The sequence below is a fragment of the Engystomops pustulosus genome, chromosome 9 (genome assembly GCF_040894005.1).
Source record: "Engystomops pustulosus chromosome 9, aEngPut4.maternal, whole genome shotgun sequence".
Classification (NCBI taxonomy): Eukaryota; Metazoa; Chordata; class Amphibia; order Anura; family Leptodactylidae; genus Engystomops; species Engystomops pustulosus.
The window spans coordinates 79,049,059-79,073,316 of NC_092419.1; the positions used below are offsets into that span (position 1 = coordinate 79,049,059).

The following is a 24,258-nucleotide window of genomic DNA, read 5'->3' on the forward strand; positions in this document are numbered from 1 at the left end:
TTAGGGCCTTGGCTTATACTCCATTATATACGGTACCTTGCAAACAAATATTTTATGCCAGAAACAAGCATAAAATATATGAGAGAGGGCCCCCATTTTTTTCCATCTTTTTTTTTCCAGCCTTTTGTATGAAAGTAATGGAATCGCCTTCCCTTTGTTCATTTCCAGAGCTTTATTTCTACAAAAGTTCTATTCTATGTTCTATCCTAGATTTGTACTTTGACTAAGTAATTACCATTTCAAAGTAAAGGAATGAACACAGTCTATGTACAAGCATGTCAGCAGTGTCACTGATAGATGCCACCAACAGAACATTTATTTAAAAAAGAAAAAGAAGCTGAAATAAATATGAACGTACATGTAACTTTAGTGTCACGGGATCAGCTACTTTGAGGACAAAGGCACACACAATATTGTCAGTAGGTGACTAATGTCACTCAAAAGATGGCTTTCCCTAGAACACTCCAGCCTTATGTCACCAGAACATTATACAGATTGCCTCAAAGGAGTCACTTAAAATTTTAGCCCATGTTCTTGCGGTTTCCATATCCTCGCGGATGGGTATCTTTCCAGTCATCCCAGTTCCGTGCCCTTTGTAATGTGTCAGGATCATCCTGCTCCTCTTTACGCTCCCGCTCCGCTGCTTCCTGATCCTCATCTATGTTATATATAAAAAAAAAAAAATACATAAATAAAAATTAGCCCATTTCATTTATTGTTGGAATATACAACAGGTTTTTACTGCATCTATAATGATAGGGAAAACAGGTCTAGTCACTAGTACAACTTGTGATCATGAGAAAGGGAGCCACCTGTGCATTTAATTCACTGGGGGGTTTTGGGACAGTCATTTCTCCAGTTAAAGGGATAACCTACAGCTTGACCACTTCAAATTGTGTGTAATGTGTGGGTGTCGGATAGTAAGTAACTTACCAACATACATCTATTACAGGTTCTTACACTTTCTTCTTGTAATTTGAAGTAAAGACCCTTGTGCAGATAGAGGATCATGTGATCATAACAGTCCATGACCAATCTCCCTTCAAAGACCTTAAAATTGTATACATGAATACTATGATATGGTCCTGTAAGGTAGAAAAGTCATGGACAGTTAGAATCACATGATATGTGGTCGTTCTATGAACAGGAAAGGCAACTGATGATGTAAAAGACATGTAAACGTAAAGACCAGGGGCTTTACTTTCAATTTCAAGAAAGCTGTGCAGAACAGACGTATATTGTTAAAAATACGTAATACCCATTTACACCAATTATTTAAGTACACTTAAGGTTCATGATAAGATACATATATGTACATGTTACATACCTGTAGGTTTGCTAAATACACCCTGGTCAGGGAGGATGCCTTTACTGCGATGGTTCTCATACCAGTCATCAACAGTCATGGTAGGAAGACTAGGATATCCTGCCCCAATGACCCTGTAGATTACATGAGTTTTACAAATAAATGACCATAAAAACAAATTAAAAGTAGTTGGAAGAACCAAATGTAAAAAGTGTCATACTTTGCTTGGAGGGCATCTCGAGTCAGGATGAATGGTTTCATAGGTGGTCTTGTTGGCCGTGGAGGTTGAGTGCTCTCTGTACCCTACAGGAAGAAAAATATTAATGCTAAATACTGCAGATCTACAGTTGCAACATCAACATTTCGGAACAATTTCTAGTCCTTCAGGCTGGGATGCACGAACTTTCTCTGAGCCATTAATAAAGCCCAATTCCACAACAGCCAACGAAAAACTGGTCTGCAACATTGGTACAAGCGATGAAGTTAGAAATATGTGAACCTTTATTCTGGAGAACGTTCTTTTGTACACATATTAGGGTTGCACCGATGCCAGAATTTTATTCTATACTGGAAAGTATCATGATACGATACCATACTTTTTGCAAAATTTGTAAGCATTTTATTATGACTTTTATAAGACTTTATTATGGTGCTCATTAAATGGGTTAACTCATGGATTATGTTTGTAGATCGTAGTGGTACAAACACAGCAAAACCAAATATGAAGCGACTTCAGTAAAGGTTTTATTATAATAAAATAGATTAAATGGAATAAAGGGGTATTTATTGTAATATTTTTTATACATTAAATTAATTTTAATTTTGGCCCTGGAGGGGACTACAGTGGAAGAACAGAACTAGCATTTCAAAGTGTAGTTTGCATCACCAGTATGTAGTATGGCTGCAGCCCACACGCAGTGGGATGAGTTTAATACTTTCAGATCCACTCCCAGACCTCTGTCACTAGCTGCACAGGAGCACAGTACGGTACACAGGCCTGGGACTGAGTGGGTAAAAGTTTTCCTGCTCTGTTTGATCAGGGGCAGCCTATACATTAAGAAATACTAATTGACTTATGACCCCAGCCAGGACACATGGCCACAGCACAGAAATGAGCTAAAACACTGAGGAGTCATTTTAACCTTTTTAGCACCAGTCACAGACCCAGGATGGTACTAATACAGAAGATCAATAAGCCATACAGGTCTGGCACAGGGGCTGAGTGGATTAAACTTCTAACAGTGTTGGACATCCGGCCGGCATGACGCGAGGAGGAGGAGGAGCCACGTAGAGTCCGGACCTGATCTCCTCCCCCGCCGCGTCCGCGTGCTAAATGATGCGGGTACTGCTACCCCAGCCGCCTCTACCCCAGCGAGTACACTGAACGGCCCTTGCTGCCACAGGGGGGGCCGATTTCCCCGTTCTTCAGTCGGGGAGCATTGGGAGCTGGAGGGGAACAGCTCTCTCGGGGAGCAAGCGCGGTGTTGGCAGTATTGGTGTGCTCCTGCTGCTGGCCGGTCCTGAGCAGCTGGAGGTGTTATGCCCTCAAGCAGAGTCGCAGCGTGCCGCTGACTACATCATTGGCCCGGAGGTGGGCGATCGGGAAGGTGAGCAGGAGGGCGTCGTGGTTGGAGAGTGACCCGAGAACGGACCACCGCACGGGATGTGACATCCCCCCGTTGATCTTCATACGCTAAAGGAGGTACCATCTTCGCATTCGTGGAGGGCTCTACTCGTTGCCAGCAACCCCCTGCCGGGGGTGCTAAAGGTACTTTGGTATCGCGGAGAGAGTGTTTCCAGAAGGTGTTGCCCCATGGCTTGCCTCATAGCCTGCAGGTTATGGTAATCTACTTCTGTATAACCAACTAACAATTTCGCTTCTGCTGCGGATGATAGAAGTGCAATCTGGTCACATTGTATTAATCTAATTAGCGATGCCATGGCGCTTATTATTGGCCCTTCTGTCTGATTAACTCTCTGAACCTTCTGCTCTATTGCGCGGGGTTCTGGACTAAGTGTTTGTACTATCTGTTGCTTCCCCGCTTGCCAGCGTTATTATTACTGGGGGTACTAAAGGTACTTTGGCTACGCAGGGAGAGGGTTCCCAGAAGGTGTTACCTCACAGCCCGGATATGGTAATCTGCTCCTGTATAACCAACTAACAATTTTGCTTCTGCTTTGAGTGATAGAAGTGCAAGCTGGTTACATTGTACTAACCCATATGTGATGCTATGGCGCTTACTTATGGATCCATCTGCTTGACTAACTCTCTGAATCATCTGCTTTAAGGCTCGGGTCTCTGGACTAATTATATGAACTTTTGGCTGTTTCCCCGCTTGCCAGCGGTATCATTACTAAAATTACTAATATTTCTGTCTAAACATCACCGGATATTTTGAAAAACTTTCTCCCCCCCACAGGATCTATTACGGTCTATGACCTTGCTGGACTAATTCTGGCTGAAGGCTTTTTCCGTCTTTTATTAGTAAAAATTGTAATACAATTCTTGCTATTGTATACTCAGATAGTTATATTGCTCTGGTTTCAGGGTATATGCCGGCTTGTTTAAGTTTGTAATTCGCTGTTTGTTTATTTAGAGTATACTGTATTACTGGAGTTTCGTGAGATACTTGAAAAAGTTTTTGTGGAAATGCCACCGAAAAATTCGGGCCGGAAATCCGGCGGGGGTGGAGGTTCCCCTAAGGAGGGGAAAGAACGTGGTGGCAGTAAAAATGATCCTGCAGGGAAGTTAGAGAAATTATGGAGCTCCCCTATAGTAAAAACTCGCCAAACTGGTAAAGCAGGTAACCCCCCCCCCCCCCCCCCACGATGCCTCCTGAAATACATGATAGGCCCTCGCAGGAGGGCGAGTTAGAACATTCTGAGGACTCCAACAATCCAATCTGGATGGAGATCCTGGCAACTGTCCAAAAGACCAGCGTTACAGTGGAGGGGTTAGACAAACAGGTGGCGGCGCTTTCCTCTGAAGATAGCCCTGGTTAAGGAAGATATCTCTAAAACTTGGGAAAAGGTCTCTATGGTGGTTACTCAGGTAAAAAATCTCGAGGGAGAGACCAAGAGCTTACGGAAAGAGGTTGGTGCACTGACCAAGGCTCAAATGTCCCTACGGGACAAAGTAACGGACTTGGAGGATCGATCTAGACGCTCAAACCTCCGTATTATAGGCCTTCCAGAAGAAGTAGGGGAGAACTCCCTTTCAAAATGGATCCAGGGTTGGTTAATAGAGCAGGTGGGCACCGAGTCCTTATCATCTGTCTTTATGATAGAAAGAGCCCATGGTGTCCCCAGTAAACCTCCTATCCCAGGGGCCCCATCCAGGGTTGTACTTGCTAAAGTTCTCTGCTCCCAAGACCGTGATGCTATTATTAGATGCTCCCGCTCTAAGCAGGACATGATGTATAACGGGGTAAAAATCTTTATCTTTCCGGACTACTCCCAGGCTACGCAACAAAAGCGAACCAAGTTTAAAGATGTAAAGTCGCGCCTGAAGGAGGCTGGCTTAAAATTCTCATTGTTATATCCAGCAAGATTGAGAGTGATTCATAATGAACAAACGGTTTTTTTTGATAACTCGATAGATGCCTCGGAGTGGCTGGAGTCTAAGGGTTTCTAGCTGGCGTATTGTGAGGTAGGGGTAGCATAGTTTTTCTTGGAAGTTTATAAATTGGAACACGCGGACGAGAGTTGGGGAGGGGGGACGGGGATGTAGGAGTTTAGAGGCCTGTTCAAAGGGATGGGTCAAGAAGGGGGAGGGGTAGGGGGGTGGGAGGGAGATGGGGTGGGTGGGGGGAGGGTTTCTGCTGTGGGGAATGTTTTATTGCTCTGTTACTACCCTTGTTTTTTGTTTCTGTTCCGCTAGAGAATGGCTACACAAATCTTTTGCTGGAACGTAAGGGGGTTGAATGACCGCCGAAAGCGGTGGATGGTAAATGATGATGTGGTTCGACATCTTCCAGGGATTATTTGCCTAACAGAGACACATTTAACTCAGGACACCATTAGTTGGCTAGATAGACGCTGGGCTCCCATTTCATTTCATTCATACGGATCTGCATTCTCCAGGGGGGTCTCTGTTCTTATCCATCAGAAGGTTGATATTAGGATTTTATCACATAGTATAGATCGGCAGGGAAGGTATATCTTTTTGTATTGTGTTTTAAATCAGGTAAAGTGCATTCTTGCATTTGTATACCTCCCCCCTCCATTTTCATTTCATGTGTTGAACGCCTTAGTTAACTTTGTTATTGATAGGGAGGACAGCCCAATGATGATTATTGGGGATTTTAATACAGTCATGGACCCCGTGCAGGACAGACGCAACATGCGAGGCTCTGGCCCCCAGAATCAACGGGGATCCTCTGGACTGAGATCTTTCTGTGATAATCTTGGCCTGAGGGATGCCTGGAGGATTAAATGTCTAGATAGACCTGCTTTTTCCTGTTTTAGCCGTACTCATTCTACATTATCCAGGATCGATATGTGTTTGGCCAATGAGGCTTTTTTGGGATTCATAGTGAAGATTAAATATGAATCTATTGTGATCTCCGATCATGGACCCATCTCCCTGCAGTTAAGGACAGAGAGGGGCCCGTATCTAGATAAGAAGAGCCTTTTTAGGCTCAATCCGCATTGGCTTTCGGTCTTGGATAATGATGAAAAAGTTATAAAGTTGGTTGAGGAATTTTGGGGGAATAATGTTCTTGAGAGGGACCCGGGCTTAGCCTGGGATGCTCTCAAGGCCTTTCTCCGAGGACTGTTTTTCTCTGAAATTGAGTGGGCCAAAAAGAAGTTCAGATTGAGAGAAAATATCTTAAAGGAAAATTTGGCCACCACACAAGAAGCGTGGGTGGGGTCAGCTACAATGGAAGACAGGGATAGATTTCTCGAAGCACAGGCTGCATATAATTCCTATGTATCCGAGAGGGCGCAACATAAATTTTTTTTTGCGGGACAAAAATATTATGCCGAGAGAGGGCGACCAGGTAAATTACTTGCGAACCTTCTCAAAAGGAGAAATAGTCATAAGGGGATTCACTTGATTATAAATCATACAGGAGAGAAGATACAAGGACAGGGGGCAATCCTGGAAAATTTCCGGCTTTATTATCAGTCGCTATACTGCTCAGAGGTAGAGTTCTCAGATTCCCAATTGGAGAATTATCTGGAATCCATTTCATTCCCCTCTCTGTCAGCGGAGCAAAGTTCCACCTTGAATTCCCCCATAAGGGCTAGAGAGATTATGGAGGCGATAAATAACTCCTCGGGGGATTCTGCGCCAGGGTTAGATGGCTTGCCTTTGGCATTTTATAAACATTATAGTAAGACGCTCTCTCCTATTCTAGAAACGGTTTATTCAGCAGCTCTCACCGCGGGGACAGTTTATGGATCAATGACGGAAGCCTCTATAGTTTTACTCCTCAAAAAGGATAAAAAGGAGTCAGAGATGGGTTCTTATAGAGCCATCTCTCTGTTGAATTCTGATGTTAAGATCCTGGCCAAGATCCTTGCGACGAGACTCAAGAAGGTCATCTCTTTCATTGTTCATCCCGATCAAAATGGTTTTATCCCGGCCCGGGGTACAGCCTATAATCTTCATAGACTCTTCGCCGATATGCAGATGGGGGTAGGGGAGGACCGCTCCATCCTGTCGTTGGACGCCACTAAGGCGTTTGACAGGGTGGAGTGGCCCTTCCTATGGAGGGTACTAGAAAAATTCGGGATCGGAAGGGAGTTCATAGACTGGTAAAAATAATGTACCATTCCCCAAGAGCACGAATGTGCATAAATGTAATGTACTCGGAGCCATTTCGACTATACAGAGGCACTAGACAGGGGTGTCCCCTCTCCCCCCTCCTATTTGCCTTTTTTGTAGAGCCTTTAGCCATCAAAATCCGTGAAGCAGAATGGATTAAGGGATGGGGGTGTGGAGGGGAAACGGAAAAAATATCACTTTATGCCGATGATATTTTGCTGACTACTCAGAATACAGGTAGTTCAATACAGGGCGTGATCCATTTGGTGAACGAATTCGGCTCTTTCTCGGGTCTATGTATTAATTGGGAAAAATCTATTCTCCTCCCTTTGGATAGTAGTGTCCAGGAGAGAGGGGATTTGGTCAGGGTCCTAAGGAGAGACGAATCGTTTAAATATCTGGGGGATCTACGTCTCAGCGGATTTGGGACGTTACGCGGAGTTAAATATCATGCCGCTTATTACTAAAATGAGACACAGTATTAATGGCTGGCTTAAAATGCCTCTTTCTAGAGCAGATAGGGTAGGGATAGTGAAAATGATTTTACTCCCGCAGCTTCTGTATCTCCTCTCGGTCTCACCGGTTTGGCTACCCAATAGAATGTTTAGATTAATGGAAGGATTAGTTAGAGATTTAATTTGGGGGAAAAAAAAGGCCCAGGATTGCGCTTTCGTCTCTCTGTTGCCCAACAGAAAAAGGTGGGTTGGGGGTTCCATATCTCTTTGGTTACTTTATCGCAGCACAATTAACGTTCTTGATCACAAGGAGGGAGGGTAGCGCCTTTAGGAAATTATTACAAATAAGTGAGTTCACTAGGGATTCAATTTTTAGTCTTCTGGATAGTGGGGAACTTGGGCGTGATAGATATAGAGGCACTTATATGGGGAAATTGTTGGATAAGAGTTGGACTGCGTATAAGAATATTAGAGGTATTCGGGGTATTTTTAAGTTTACCCCAATTTGGGGGAATTACCACTTTGAAGAGTTCAGGTCTATTCCAGATAGTAGATACTGGATGATAAGGGTGGTAGAGTTTTTCACACATTGTATAAACTTAGATAATTCACGGAATTTATTAGATTCTTTCACATTAAATAGAAGAGATGATATATGTTTCTTTAGGTTTTTCCAATTGCAGCACGCATTTAACTCGGTAAAGGATAAAAATAGGTTCAAATTATGCACAGATGCAGGGGTAGAATTTTTACTGGGATCCTCCACTGGGAATAAGGTGATGACACATGTATATAGATATCTGATTCAAGGTTTTGCAGATGGAGTTATTCATCCCTCCAAAAGTAAGTGGCAGGATTATGTGGGCACCCTCCCGGAGGAGGATTGGGAAAAATGTTATAGGAGCATTGGGCTGTCCTCTCTTTCTTGGAATCATAGAATGGTACAATTTAATTTCGTGCATCAACTGTATTATTCCCCTTATAGTTTATTCAGAATGAAACTCAGAGATAATGCGAGTTGTTTACGGTGCAACCTGGAGAATGCGGATTTCGTTCATGTATCCCTCTTATGTAATAAAGTAGATTTCTTCTGGTCCAGGGTCTTCCTATACGTGGAAGATACGTTTAAAGTAAAATTACCCCGGACCGCTCGGGTTGCTCTGCTTAGCCTTTTTCAGCTTGGTAATAGGGAAAGGGGGAAAAAGTTGGTGGTTAACAAGGTTCTCCTGCTGGCTAGATTGGTTATTGCACGAAAGTGGGGGTGTCCGACTGCCCCGTCACCGGAAGAATTCCGAGGAGAAGTAGAGAAATGTAAAAAATATGAAAGATTGATGGCAGTTAAGGGAGGATATTTGGATAAATGGAAAAAGATCTGGTGTATAGAGACGGAGAACTAGAGATAGACAGTAAGATGGCAAAAGACTAACTGCAGGGACATTAGAATGTGCTATGTAGTTTTTCCCCACGGCAGAAGGGGTGGGAGGGAGGTGGGGGTTTTTGTGGTGGCTAAATGGGTTGCAAACTGTTCTTTCTTTGATTATTTTATGGCTGTAAAAAATCTGATGTAATGCTTTGTAACCCTATGATACTATTGTAAATTTTTTGCTATATTTATAATAAAACATTAAAAAAAAACAAAAAAAAAAAAAAAACTTCTAACAGTGTTTTACCCGAGCATTGGGAGTGGCAGCCTGCACGGATATTACAGGGGGCATCTATTTTTTTCTTGTTCTGACGGTGGACAGGAGCTAGCATACAGCAGTGAATACTAAAACCTAGATGGTATGGCTATGTGATAGGATAGAATAGTTAGCTCTTGGACACGTGTAAAACAACATGTTTTTGCACATAAGACTAAAGAGATATTGGATACATGGATTTTAATGACTTTATCGACAAATGATGGCGATGTAGACCAACAGCCTTAACCCCTAGGCGCACCAGGACGTTATAGTACGTCCCCGGGGCTAGATGCTTAGCGCACGAGGACGTTCTATAACGTCCTGCTTCTGGCACCGGCTCACGAACGCCTGCGCTAATACCCACGATCGGAGCCGGCTCCGATCGCGGGTGTTAACCCCTTACACGCCACGGTCAAACATGACCGCGGCGTGTAAGGGTCTTTGCGCTGTGGATCGGATCCCCCGTGCCACTTAACGGGGGATCCGATCCACTTCTGGGCACTTCCTATAAAAACACTTAATAAAGTATAAAAAACACAAAAACACAAAAAACCCCCGCATATTTGGTATTGCCGCGTCCGTAACAATCTGTATAATAAAACAGAATCATTACTGGACCCGCACGGTACACGCCGTAGAAAAAAAACGCAAAAACGTTCCGAAAAAAGATCATTTTTAATTAATACCCTATAAAAAAAATGCTCTAAAAAGTCATTTAAAAAATGTTATGCACTCCAAAATAAGCCCACTAAAAAGAACTCTTTTCGCAAAAAATAAGCCCCTAACCAGATTTGTCAGCCGAAAAATATGCATATGAAAAGAGGGTGATGCTAAAATGAACAAGATTTTCTCCAAATTGGTTTTTATTCAGTACAATTGAATAAAATACACAAAACCCCCACATATTTGGTATCCCTGCGTCTGTAACAATCTGCATAATAAAACAGAATCGTTATTAGATCCGCAAAGTGTACCCCGTAAAAAACAAAACAAAAAAAAGCTCCAGAAAAAAGATCATTTTCAATTAATACCCTATAAAAATGCTCTAAAAAGGGATTTAAAAAATGTTATGCACTCTAAAATAAGACCACTAAAAAGAACAATCCTTCTCGCAAAAAATAAGCCCTTAAACAGATTTGTGAGGCGAAAAATAAAAAAGTTATGCATATGAAAGACGGTGATGCTAAAATTAACAACATTTTTGCCAAATTACTTTTTATTCAGTAAAAATGGGAAAAAAAGAAAAAAATCTATATAAAATGAGGTCTTTTTGTAATCGTGGCGACCCATAGAATAAAAATAATATACTATTTTTATGGTATGGTAAACAGCCAAAAAACCCCCCATAAAAATCTTCCTGAAAAGTGATGATTTTCATTTCCTCCACCAACAAAGAGTTAATAAAATCTCACCAATTAGCTATAGATTCCCCCAAATTACGTACCAGAAAAGTGCATCTCATGTGGCAAAAGAAATAAGCCCCTATAGGTCCACATTAAAAAAAAAAGAAAAAAATTATAGCCTGTACAATGTGACATAGCAAATCTGATCTGGATGGCGCCTCCTTCTCTTCTATGCCCGGCCGTGCGCCCATACAGCAGGTTACCACCACATGTAGAGTATCCGTGTACTCGGGAGAGATTGGGTAACAAACTTTGTGGAGCCTTTATTCATTTAATCCATTGTAAATGTTTAATTTTCCACCCAAAATGGGTGTATTGTGAAAAAATATTACAATTTGCAGACTGCACCTCCATTTTGTTTTAACCCCTATAAAACACGTAAAGCGTTAACAAACTTCTTAAAAGTGTTTTTTCATACCTTGAGGGGTGTAGTTTCCACAATGGGGTAATTTACGAGTCTCGCTATTATTTAGGCCTCTCAGTGTCAATTAGAAGTAGAGCAGGTCCATCTAAATACAGGTTTTGGTGATTTTACAAAAAATGTGAAAAATGATACCTAAATTCTGAGCCTCATAACATTCTAGCAAAATATGTGGAATCTTAAAAAAACATGTAAACATAAAGCAGACATTTGGGAAATGTAAGTTATGAATTTATTCGGGTGCTATGACTATCTGCATCAAAAGTAGAGAATTTAGAAAGTTGAAAATAAAGAATTTTTCCAAATTTTTTTCAAATTTTGTTTTTTTCATAACTAAACGCAAAAGATTTCATCCAAATTTTTAAACTAATTTGAAGTACAATCTCAAAATCCCCTGGATATCTCATAGCGTTCCAAAACTACTTATAGTGACACAGGGCAGATTTGAAGAATGGGGCCGCGTCCTTAAGGCCAAAAGAGGCTGAGTCCCGTAGGGGTTAAGATTAGAGATGAGCGAGCACTAAAATGCTCGGGTAATCGTTATTCGAGACGAACTTTTCCCGATGCTCGAGTGCTCGTCTCGAATAACGAGCCCCATTGAAGTCAATGGGAGACTCGAGCATTTTTCAAGGGGACCAAGGCTCTGCACAGGGAAGCTTGGCCAAACACCTGGGAACCTCAGAAAAGGATGGAAACACCACGGAAATGGACAGGAAACAGCAGAGGTAGCATGCATGGATGCCTCTGAGGCTGCATAATCGCACCATTATGCCAAAATTATGGGCAACAGCATGGCCATGACAGAGTGACAGAATGAAGCTAGATAGCATCTAAAACATCCAATAATTGACCCTGACACTATAGGGGACGGCATGCAGAGGCAGCGGCGGCAGGCTAGAGAGTGGCATGGCGACATACTCTAAATTGACTCAGGCTTCAAACCAATGGGTGGCAGAGAGGAACCAAAGGAGGTGAGCAAGAAGCGCTCAAATAATATCGGTACATGATAAAAGTATGCCAGTATATTTTGTGGATTACACAGCAGGGTGGCGACAAAGTTACCATGGAAGCCATGAAAACAACCCAAAATTCTGCCTGACACAGCTCGTTTGATAAGGGGACCATGTATGGAGGCAGTGAACTAGTAGTAGATTAAAGGTGCTGCAGTTAAAACTATGTTAGTTGGATCTTGGCATGGAGCTGGCGCTCCGCTGCCAGGCGATCTTTCGCCAATCCAAGCCCCTGTCTCTAGGCTACTCCCCAAACAGCACTTCTAAGAACCTTTTGTATAAGATCAAGTGTAGTAGCGTTCTTATAAGTTTGGGATATGCCGGGTGAGGGGAATGTAAACAGATGTGCAAGAAGCGCTGAAATAATATTGGTAATTTGAACACACAGGTTAGCCCATTTAGGACTGCCAAGGCTTGCTGTAACCTTACTGAACTATTCTGCCCCAAGACAGAGAGATGCCTTTTCGGTCAGGCCTAAAACTTAACTTTTAATAGTCTTAAGTAAATTATAGTTCAAACTGAATTCACACACATCATTTTAAAACTGCAGGTGAGGGTTGCAGATTATAGTTAAGTGTCGCCTATGAAGTGAGTAACAACTCAATTTGTATTAGTGTTGGTCGATCCCTGCAGTGATCGTACTCATTTGCAACCACACACTTGCGCTTAAAACACACACTCTAGCCCCCCCTTTAATATTGGTAAATGATAAAAGTTTGCCAGTATATTTTGTGGATAACACAGCAGGGTGGCGACAAAGTTAACAACTTTGATGTGGAATCCATGAAAACAACCCAAATTTCTGCCTGACACACCTCGTTTGATAAGGGGACGATGTATGGAGGCAGCTATATGGACGACTTTTGGAGGTAGCAATGGAGACAATTTAATTTGGATAGTGCCTGTATGTGGCAGTCCAAAAAACTTTTCAAACCAGAGGAGCAGGTAGGTGGCCCTCCAGTAAAATGGAATAGATTGAGTGCCTGTATGTGGCAGTCCCAAAAATTGTTTAAAACAGAGGACCGGGTAGGTGGCCCTCCAGAAAAATTAAATGCATAAAGTATAGCTAGAGCCAGTGGGCCCTGTCAAAAAATAGCCAGTTTCCTCTGCTTTACTGTACAAAGAGGAGGAGAAGGAGGAAAATGAGGAGGAGGAGTGGATAAATTATTCAGGTTGAGCTTCCTTCACCTGGTGGAGATTGGAAATTATGAGAAATCCAGGCTTTATTCATCTTAATAAGCGTCAGCCTGTCAGTCGACAGGCGTGTACGCTTATCGGTGATGATGCCACCAGCTGCACTGAAAACCCGCTCGGACAAGACGCTAGCGGCAGGGCAGGCAAGAACCTCCAAGACGTACAGCGCCAGTTCGTGCCACATGTCCAGCTTTGAAACCCAGTAGTTGTAGGGAGCTGTGTGATCATTTAGGACGATGGTATGGTCAGCTACGTACTCCCTCACCATCTTTCTGTAAAGATCAGCCCTACTCTGCCGAGACTGGGGACAGGTGACAGTGTCTTGCTGGGGTGACATAAAGCTGGCAAAAGCCTTGTAAAGCGTACCCTTGCCAGTGCTGGACAAGCTGCCTGCTCGCCTACTCTCCCTCGCTACTTGTCCCGCAGAACTACGCACTCTGCCGCTAGCGCTGTCAGAAGGGAAATACTGTTTCAGCTTGTGAACCAGGGCCTGCTGGTATTCATGCATTCTCACACTCCTTTCCTCTCCAGGGATGAGAGTGGAAAGATTTTGCTTGTACCGTGGGTCCAGGAGAGTGAACACCCAGTAATCGGTGCTGGAATAAATTCTTTGAACGCGAGGGTCACGGGATAGGCAGCCTAGCATGAAATCTGCCATATGCGCCAGAGTACCAACGCGTAAGAATTCACTCCCCTCACTGGCCTGACTGCCCATTTCCTCCTCCTCCAACTCCTCTTCTTCTGGCCATACACGCTGAACAGTGAAGGACTCAACAATGGTCCCCTCTTGTGTCTCGCCAACATTCTCCTCCTCTTCCTCCTCCACCTCCACCGATATGCGCTGAGAAACAGACCTAAGGGTGCTTTGGCTATCAACAAGGGAATCTTCTTCCCCCGTCTCTTGTGACGAGCGCAAAGCTTCCGACTTCATGCTGATCAGAGAGTTTTTCAACAGGCCAAGCAGCGGGATGGTGAGGCTGATGATGGCGGCATCGCCACTGACCATCTGTGTTGACTCCTCAAAGTTACTCAGCACCTGACAGATATCAGACATCCACGTCCACTCCTCATTGTAGACTTGAGGAAGCTGACTGACCTGACTACCAGTTCTGGTGGAAGTTGACATCTGGCAGTCTACAATCGCTCGGCGCTGCTGGTAAACTCTGGATAACATGGTCAGTGTTGAATTCCACCTCGTGGGCACGTCGCACAACAGTCGGTGAGCGGGCAGTTGGAGGCGGCGCTGCGCTGCCCTGAGAGTGGCAGCATCTGGGCTGGACTTCCTGAAATGCGCACAGATGCGGCGCACCTTCGTGAGCAAATCAGACAGATTGGGGTATGTCTTGAGGAAACGCTGAACTATCAGATTTAACACATGGGCCAGGCATGGCACATGTGTCAGTCTGCCGAGTTGCAGAGCCGCCACCAGGTTACGGCCGTTGTCACACACAACCATGCCTGGCTTCAGGTTCAGCGGTGCCAGCCACAGATCAGTCTGCGCCGTGATGCCCTGTAATAGCTCTTGGGCGGTGTGCCTTTTATCGCCTAGGCTCAGCAGTTTGAGCACCGCCTGCTGTCGCTTAGCGACGGCACTGCTGCTGTGCCTAGAGCTACCGACTGATGGCACCATGCCCACGGATGGTAATTCGGAGGAGGAGGAGGTGGAGGAGGGGTGGGAGGAGGAGGCATAGTAGGCCTGAAACACCTGGACCGAGGTAGGCCCCGCAATCCTCGGCGTCGACAGTATATGACCAGCCGCAGGGTCAGACTCGGTCCCAGCCTCCACCAAGTTAACCCAATGTGCCGTCAGCGATATATAGTGGCCCTGCCCGGCAGCACTCGTCCACGTGTCCATGGTCAGGTGGACCTTGTCAGAAACGGCGTTGGTCAGGGCACGGATGATGTTGTCTGACACGTGCTGGTGCAGGGCTGGGACGGCACATCGGGAAAAGTAGTGGCGGCTGGGGACCGAATACCGAGGGGCGGCCGCCGCCATGAGGTTGCGAAAGGCCTCGGTCTCTACTAGCCTATAGGGCAGCATCTCCAGGCTAAGCAATCTGGAGATGTGGACATTAAGGGCTTGGGCGTGCGGGTGGGTTGCACTATATTTGCGTTTCCGCTCCAACGTCTGGGGTTTGGAGAGCTGAACGCTGGTGGATGCTGTGGAGGATCGTGGAGGCGACGATGGGGTTTTTGTGGCAGGGTCCTGGGCAGGGGGCTGACTATCAGCTGACACAGGGGAAGGAGCAGTGGTGTGCACGGCCGGAGGTGAACGGGCTTGTTGCCACTGAGTGGGGTGTTTAGCATTCATATGCCTGCGCATACTGGTGGTAGTTAAGCTAGTAGTGGTGGAACCCCTGCTGAGCCTGGTTTGCAAATGTTGCACACCACAGTCCGTCGGTCATCCGGTGTTTCCTTAAAGAACCTCCAGACTTCTGAAAATCTAGCCCTCGCCGCAGGAGCCCTCGCCACGGGAGCTTCACTAGTTGACACATTTGGCGCTGATGCACCAGCTCTGGCCCTGCCTCTCCGTCTGGCCCCACCACTGCCTCCTCCAACCTGTTCTGGTCGAGGACTCTCCTCTGTCTCAGAAGCACTGTGTTCACCCGGCCTATCAACCCAGCTTGGGTCTGTCACCTCATCATCCTCCGATCCCTCAGTCTGCTCCCCCCTCGGACTTCCTGCCCTGACAACAACTTCCCCACTGTCTGACAACCGTGTCTCCTCATCGTCGGACACCTCTTTAGACACTTCTTCCACTACGTCAAGAAGGTCATCATCACCCACAGACTGCGACTGGTGGAAAACCTGGGCATCGGAAAATTGCTCATCAGCAACCGGACAAGTGGTTTGTGACTGTGGGAAGGGTCCAGAAAACAGTTCCTCAGAGTATGCCGGTTCAAATGGCAAATTTTCCTGGGAGGGGGCAGACTGGGGGGGAGGAGGCTGAGGTGCAGGAGCTGGAGGAGTGCCGATTTCGGTGACATGGGTGGACTGCGTGGAAGACTGACTGGTGGACAAATTGCTCGAAGCATTGTCGGCAATCCACAACATCACCTGTTCGCACTGTTCTGGCCTCAACAGTGCTCTACCACGAGTCCCAGTAACTTCAGACATGAACCTAGGGAGTGTAGCTCTGCGGCGTTCCCCTGCTCCCTCATAAGCAGGTGGTGTCTCACCCCGCCCAGGACCACGGCCTCTGACCTCTGCAGTAGTTGGACGCCCACGTCCCCGCCCTCGTCCTCTACCCCTAGGGTTAAACATTTTGAAAATGAGAGTTCTAACTTTAATTTTTTTTTTAACTATTATTTGTGTTTTTTTTTGTGTTTTTTAGTTTTTAAAACCAAACGATGCTATCCTATTGCTATGGCTATTTTCTAGCCAAGTATGAAAGCACACTACTATGCCAGATGAGATGACGCCGAGTTATTTAACAAAATAAACGTAAAATAAAAAAGGAAATGGCAGACTGTGCCTAATTGAAATCCAACCCCTAATAAATTTTCCCACTTCGGTCTTTGCAATGGATATGTGCGTCACTAAGCGCAAAACACAGCGGTCGCAAGTCTCACTACAAATTGCTCACAATTTGCTAGTAGATGCACTGCAACAACTACAGCCACCAGCAGATCAACCAGAAATCAAATATATATAACGCTACTGTAGGCGTAAGTAAGCTGTTTGGATTCTCCTATGGCTATTTTCTAGCCAAGTATGAAAGCACACTACTATGCCAGATGAGATGACACTGAGTTATTAAAAAAATAAACGTAAAATAAAAAGTAAATGGCAGACTGTGCCTAATTGAAATCAAACCCCTAATAAATTTTCCCACTTTGGTGTTTGAGGTGGATATGTGTGTCACTAAGAGCTAAACACAACGGTAGCAAGTCCCCCTGCAAATTCCTCACAATATGGTACTAGCTGCAAATAAAAAAAAAAAAGTATAACGTTATTGTAGCCCTAAGAAGGGCTGTTGGGTTCTTGTAGAATCACTCCTGCCTAACAGTAAGCTAATAGAACACCCTAACGCTTTCCCTGACCAGCAGCAGCTCTCTCCCTAGCGGCATCCAGACACAGAATGATCCGAGCAGCGCGGGCTAGTCTATCCCAGGGTCACCTGATCTGGCCAGCCAACCACTGCTATCGACGTGTAAGGGTACCATGTCATGCTGGCATGCTGGGTGGAGTGCAGAGTCTCCTGGCTTGTGATTGGCTCTGTTTCTGGCCGCCAAAAAGCAAAACGGCGGGAGCTGCCATTTTCTCGAGCGGGCGAAGTATTCGTCCGAGCAACGAGCAGTTTCGAGTACCCTAATGCTCGACCGAGCATCAAGCTCGGACGAGCATGTTCGCTCATCTCTAGTTAAGATACATCACATATATGCACTTACATGAGCCACTATGAGAAGATTTTCGTATTTAGGCTGAGTTTATACCCATATACAAAAACTTTTGTTTGGATTAGTTTCTCATTAAAGGAAATCTACCAGTGAAAGTTAACCCAAACTAATATTATAGTACTATCTTATAGGTCTTCACTAAACTAAGCCAGCCCTGCCTTTATAATCGCTGTCCCCATAGCTACATTGCCAAAAAAGGTTTTTAAATTGTGCCAATTTGTCGGAAGTGCTCAACAGCCCCTGCTGCGCCGTTCCATCCACATTGTAGATCCATCTGCTCACACACAGATTATCTGACAGATTCAAAGTACTCCAGTAAAAAAAACGTAAACATAGAAAACTTTTTACTTCTTTGTTTCCCCCTAAAGAACATGTTTAGAGGATAAGGTGAAGTTGGATGTGCATTGTATTAGCCAGAGCGCAGAATGAAAGCACATATTTTCCCAGCCACATCTTATGTACCAGGGTATGACTTTAACCCCTTCGCGTCTATGCCATTTTAGACCTTCAGGACCAGGCCTGATTTTTTAAATTTGCCCTGTGTCATTATAGGTGGTTATAACTTTGTGACGCTTTAACATATCCAGGGGATTTTGAGATTGTTTTACCGTCACACATTGTACTTCAAAGTAATAGAAAAATTTTGATGATATCTTTTGTGTTTAGTTATGAATAAAATTGAAATTTGGCTAAAATTTCTGAAAATTTTTCATTTTCAAAGTTCAAAATTTTCTGCTTTTCAGGCAGATAGTCATAGCACCCAAGTAACTTTATAACTAACATTTCCCGAATGTCTGCTTTATATTGGCGCAGGGTTTTATGCATCTTCTCTCTTTTCTAGGTTGTTAGGAGGTTCAGAATTTTGGGTGCAATTTTTCTCATTTTTATGAAAATCGCCAAAACCCTTATTTAGAGGCACATGCTCAGGTCTAAGTGACTTTGAGAGGCCTAAACAGCAGTAAAACCCCATGTATCACGCCATTTTAGAAACTACACCCCTCAATGTGTAAAAAATCAACTTTAAGAAGTATGTTAACCCTTTAGATGCTTCACAGTGGTTAAAACAAAATGGAGGTCTAATTTACAAGCTGTCATTTTTTTTAGACAATATATTAATTTTGGCCAAAAATTAAACCGTCACAAAGTATTAAATGACAAAAAACTCCACAAAGTTTGATACCCAATTTCTCCCGAGTATAAGGATGCCCCATATGTGGTGGTGACTGCTGTACGGCCGCACGGCCGGGCATAGAAGGGAAGCTGCGCCATTCAGAACAGATCTGCAATGTCACATCTTACAGGCTATAAAATGTTTATTTTTTTGTAATTTGGACATATGGGGGATTATTTTTTTTGTGGATGAAATCCACTTTTCAGGGACATCATTTACGGTGGGGCTCAATAGCCAATAATCAGATTTTATTAACTCTTTCTTGGTGGTGGTTAAAAAAATCAATTCTTGTTTATGATTTTTAGCATTTTTTTCGCCGGACGTTCACCATACCATAAAAATAATGTGTTACCTTTATTCTACGGGTCATCACGATTACAGCGATACCCCATTTATATGGCTTTTTTATGGTTAACTTGTTTTGCAGAATATAGAACTAATTTTGTGAGAAATTTGCTTGTTTTTGCTTGCTGTGTAACAATGGGCAGAACATTTATATTTTTTGGTTTACAGAGTTGGTTTATAGCTTATTTTTTGCGGGACAAGCTGTACTTATTCTTGGTATCATGTCGGGGTAAATTTTACTTTTTGATTACTTTTTATGCGCTTTTTATGAGGTCAGATGTGAAAATTTCATAATTTTTGCAAGTTTTTTTGTGTTTTTTTTTACGCCGTTCACCGTACGGGTTCAGTGACGATTTTATTCTATTGTACGGGTTGTAACGGACGTTGTGATGCCCAATATGTTGTGTTTTTTTTTGTGATTTTCACTTTTTTATGTTTTATTGTATTATTGCATGGGATGGGACTTCAAGGGACTTTTATTCTTTTTTAATAATTTTTTTTAATTGCACTTTTTTTTTTTTAACTTTTTTTTACTGTTTTATTTTGTCCCAGGGTGGGACATGAACAAGTGATCATTTGATCACTTGTTCATTGTAATATACTGCAATACTAATGTATTGCAGCATATTACATAGCATTCTGCATAGGCTGATATCAGCACTGTTAGGATCGTGCTGTAAGCACGATCCTAACAGGCTTCTAGTGAAGGCAACCCTGGGGGCCTTATCGGGCTTCAGGGTTGCCATGGCAACGATCGGCACCTCCGTGCCATGCACGGAGGGTGCCGATCGTCGCGGCGATTCACTATAGACGCTGCGGTCACAATGACCGCGGCGTCTATAGGGTTAAACAGCCGGGATCGCGATAGTCGCGATCCTGGCTGTTACTGCGGGATCCCGGCTACCGCGTACCGCCGGGATCCCGCGGCGATCGCCCGGGCTCAGCTTCTGAGCCCGGGTGATCGCCATGACGTGATACTACGTCAAGGTGCGGGAACGACCCGCATCCTATGACGTAGTATCACGTCAGGGTGCGGGAAGGGGTTAAGAGGTATTCTCATCTGGGCACTTACCTTCAGTTTCATTAATCTGCCATATATAAACATTTCTTCAACTGGATGTTATTAAAAAAAATGTTCCTGTGTGAAGATAATTTCTCATTAATGTAGTGATATGGTCCCTCAGAAACCAGATAGCTTCCTCGGATACGGCCACCTCTGCTGGAGTGAGTGCACAAAGAAACAAAAAGGTTATTGTATATGAAATGTCTGGGAGTTACTGCAGGTCCCGCAGCCGCCCTGTAGTAATGATTGCTGAATCCTGGTGGTCCGGCAGGACTCTATAGCGCAAGTCTGGCCACCGCTGCCAGAGTGTGACGTGGTTGTATCCGAGGAAGCCTTCTGGTTTCTAAGGGACAACATGACTACATTTAGGAGAAATTATCTGATGGGAATACCCCTTTTAGGTTTACACATTGCATTCATGCAGTCTGCTATATTAATAATAATTCTTTATGTATATAGCGCACACAGATTATGCAGAGCTGCACAGAACTTGCCAAATCAGTCCCTGTCCCCATGGGGCTCACAATCTAATCAACCTAACAGTATGTTTTGGAGTGTGGGAGGAAACACACAAAAACACAGAGAGAACATACAAACTCTTTGCAGACGTTGACCTGGGTGGTACTTGAAACCCAGTGCTGCAAGGCTGTAGTGCTACACACTCAGCCACCATGCTGCCCCATATTACTGTATTCTCCACTTACCTTCATCATTTCTCTTGCTTTTACCATGGGTAACTCTTGGTCAATACTCTCAACCTCCTCAAGGGCAACACACACCCAGTGGCGAAGCTGAAGTAAGTAATATTCCCTCACTTGCTCTTCTTCGGCGCTGCCACTCTTCACAGAAGTCTTCAAGCCGGACAGTCTATTCTCCAGCTCCTTCTTCTGCTTATACCTGTAATACATTCAATACAAAATGTCATTTAATGATAAAATATGGGAGAAGTTATTCCCAAATACAAATAGCCATGCTTCCAGAATTTGCTGAATTACCGTATTTTTGGACTATAAGGCGCACAAAAAATCCTTTGATTTTCTCATAAATCAAAAGCTGCGCCTTATAGTCCAGTGCGCCTTATATATGAACCGCACTTACAGACAACAGTTGCCACCTACTGGTCATTCATCCTTATAATCAGGTGCGCCTTATATATGAACCTAGATGTTTTAGCAGGCATTTATTGATGGTGCGCCTTATAGTATGAAAAATACGGTAATAAGATTGTCATTGTAACATCCAAAATCAACAATCGAAAATAAAAAGGCCAAAACATATTCAAGTCTTTGTCAAGATAATAAAAGCTGTGTTGCAATTAGTAAGGACGGCAAATCCCTGTGTGTTCCATAAGCTTCCTATACATTGTCATGTGGTGCCACAATGCCATCATAACAAGGCCTATATCCTTACCTCTCAATCTTGGCCTGTCTTTGAACAGCCATGGCAGTCAAATTGGGGGGCCCTCCAGCCCGGGCATTGTGTACTGGCTCATTCTCTCCTTGCACAGCTTCTTCTTGTCCAGGAAGTTTGAAACTGGAGACTTTGTAGTCTTGGCACCTTTTCAGGAAGTCTAGGAAATAGGAGCGTGCGGCCTCAAGATGCTGCAGTCTATGACGGAGGTCTACCTGCTTCAGAGTCAATGCTCCAAGAAGAGCAGGCAGCAGAAGATAGCGGATATCAGCGGAGGAAATCTCTTCTAGGTCCTCATTAGAGCTGCAAGAAACAAAGGAGGAAGCACATTCATTGGATGGGAAGAGAAGAGTCTTCATACAGGACACTGCGGCATCAGGACCACCGCACTGCACGAGCACAGTATTTGTAGATTTTGGTTATAACCAGTTTATTCTATGTCATTGTAACATTGGTAAAGCCCACTGGGAAACCGGGCAGCCTAGACTAAAGGTGGCACAATATGGGCACTTAACAAGCATCCACTGATCATAACAGATATGGAGAGTGCGCATTTTATTCTTACCTTCTTAGCTAGTTTGGATAATTTTGAAATTTTGACATCAGAATTATTGATAGCAATTTGCAAAAAAAAAAAAATCACAAAACACTGGAAAAATCTCACTCGACTATGGGAGCTTTGTTGAAGGGAAGAAAAATCTCACCGCTTAAGTGTTAAAAGACATCTACCAACAGGATGAAAGACTGTATGCAAATGAGCCTGAGGGGCTCCAAGTTCCATAAACACCTATGGAGCCTGGAGCCCCTCAGGCTCATTTGCATACAGGCATTCATCCTGGAGGTAGATACCCTTTAAAGTGGTGGACCCCCAGGATCAGCATTACAAGGGACTGCAGGTCCCCCTATGGAAGCCCCCTAGAAGACCACGACACATAAACCCCATTGGTGCTTCCTGCACAGTTCACAGGGAAAGCCCATGCCAGACACCCGCATCACAGGGCACGAGACCATCTGTGGTCAGATCTTTTTCATATTCTGTGGCTGCCAATGGGGAAAGTTCTTATATTTCAAGGATGCCCATCAAATTATCCATCATGTAACATTTTGTAACACTACGTAGGACACCGTCACATGGCGTCTCCCCTCTTATCTGGCAAGACCTACTTTTTTATGCCAAAATAAGGACCGGGAGCAGGAAGAAAGCTGGACACGCCTTGTTTATCCCCAGAGATTCCATCCAATTATTCTCCCTGCACCGTGACGTCCCCATGCCCGCACCTCCGGAGTGGGCACAACATTTCCTACGCTGGGGTCCATACGATTATATCCTGCTGCCCAGGGGGGTACATTTTTTATAATCTGCACCTGGACTGCAGCTGGATCTGCTGGGTGTTTATGGTGTTTATTATGTGGACATCCATATGATTGTAAGGCTCAGTTCACACCTGCATTCAGAAGTTTCAGTTGACCTTAAAAATAGGGCAGCAGCCGGGTTATTTTTCAGCTATTTTGACAGAAGACAAAACTTCTTACATTGAAGTCAGTGGGTGAACAGAGACTGCCCATGCACCTGTTACTCTTACACTCTCCTAACGCTGGTGTGAACTGAGCCTAAAGTGACTTTACCTCGTGACTGCATTTATCATCTTCTTTCTAGGTGGCGCCATTTTGGAGTGGGGCCACATTCCTGGTGACTTGGGGCTATACATCACACAGAACCCCGGGCCTCCTCTGTATAAGGGCGAGACCGCACCACAAGCCGCAGCAGTCTGCACGTTACCTGAAGAGCTGCAGCTGGCTCACCATCCGTGTGGCCTGCTCCAACGCCCCGATGCCTCGCTTCACCTTGTCCTGCACTTCCCGCGCCCCGGGCGGCTCGCTGCTGTCCTCCACCTCCTCTAGTATCTGCCATCCTTTATCCAATAGTTCCGATAATTTGGGCAGCTCAGAATCAGATTCAGCCGCCATGTTTGTTGGGCATGTCTAAACTCATCGGCTTCCGTAAACGGAATTGACGTTAGGAGGCCGCCATATTGGACGTGGACACAAAACACAGCAGGCAATACGCGCCATCTTTGGTGCGGCAGAGGTCGTCTTTACTGTAAGTAGCCAGTAGAGGGCGCTCTGGCAATACAATACATCATTACCGTATATCCTCTGGTGCTGGGTCATCTCCATTATCCTTATGCAGCGCTTCTCTTGTTTTCACATTGTCGCCATTCTGACTTTAAGATAGAAAAAAAATTGCAATAGCCAACTAAACTGCACCAAATTAAATATAACGTCTCACACAGGATGTTAAATCTGGTCTAGGGATGTCTAGTCTTATTTTACACCTTCTATTAGTTGGATGTGTTTATGTCATAAAATACCCCACATTCCCCCTGCACCTCTTTAAATGTAGTAGCTTCAAACGTGTCTTGAATCTGTATAAAAGTATTGATAAATGTGGTACAAGGTGTTTTAGACAGTACCACAGAGCCGGTACCAGAGGCAGTGAGTGTCTGCTGTATATCACAGCTGACACTCTGCTCTAACACCCATGATGATAGTAGATGTTGCCGATCCCAGGGGTTCACCGCTTAGACGCCACGGTCAAGCATGATCAAGGCGTGTAAAGGACTT

At 44.3% G+C, this 24,258-nt stretch overlaps 1 protein-coding gene across 1 annotated transcript; it reads right to left on the minus strand.

Annotated features, from left to right (window-relative positions):
- Positions 1 to 262: 262 nt before the first annotated feature.
- On the minus strand, positions 263 to 23,672 carry IGBP1 (immunoglobulin binding protein 1). The gene is made up of 6 exons (XM_072123256.1): positions 23,414 to 23,672; positions 21,634 to 21,936; positions 20,928 to 21,120; positions 1,527 to 1,609; positions 1,328 to 1,440; positions 263 to 658 (listed from the first exon to the last, which is right to left on the minus strand). Exons 1-6 carry the CDS (start codon positions 23,599 to 23,601, stop codon positions 522 to 524), a joined length of 1,017 nt encoding a protein of 338 aa, XP_071979357.1. The 5' UTR covers positions 23,602 to 23,672; the 3' UTR covers positions 263 to 521.
- Positions 23,673 to 24,258: the final 586 nt, after the last annotated feature.

Excerpts from the sequence above, each read along its gene's own strand:
- IGBP1 (XM_072123256.1), bottom strand. The coding sequence starts at position 23,601 with ATGGCGGCTGAATCTGATTCTGAGCTGCCCAAATTATCGGAACTATTG. Across the intron at positions 21,121-21,633 it reads AGACAGGCCAAGATTGAGAG|GTATAAGCAGAAGAAGGAGC; the intron begins GTAAGGATATAG and ends AATGTATTACAG. Across the intron at positions 1,441-1,526 it reads CGAGATGCCCTCCAAGCAAA|GGTCATTGGGGCAGGATATC; the intron begins GTATGACACTTT and ends TGTAATCTACAG.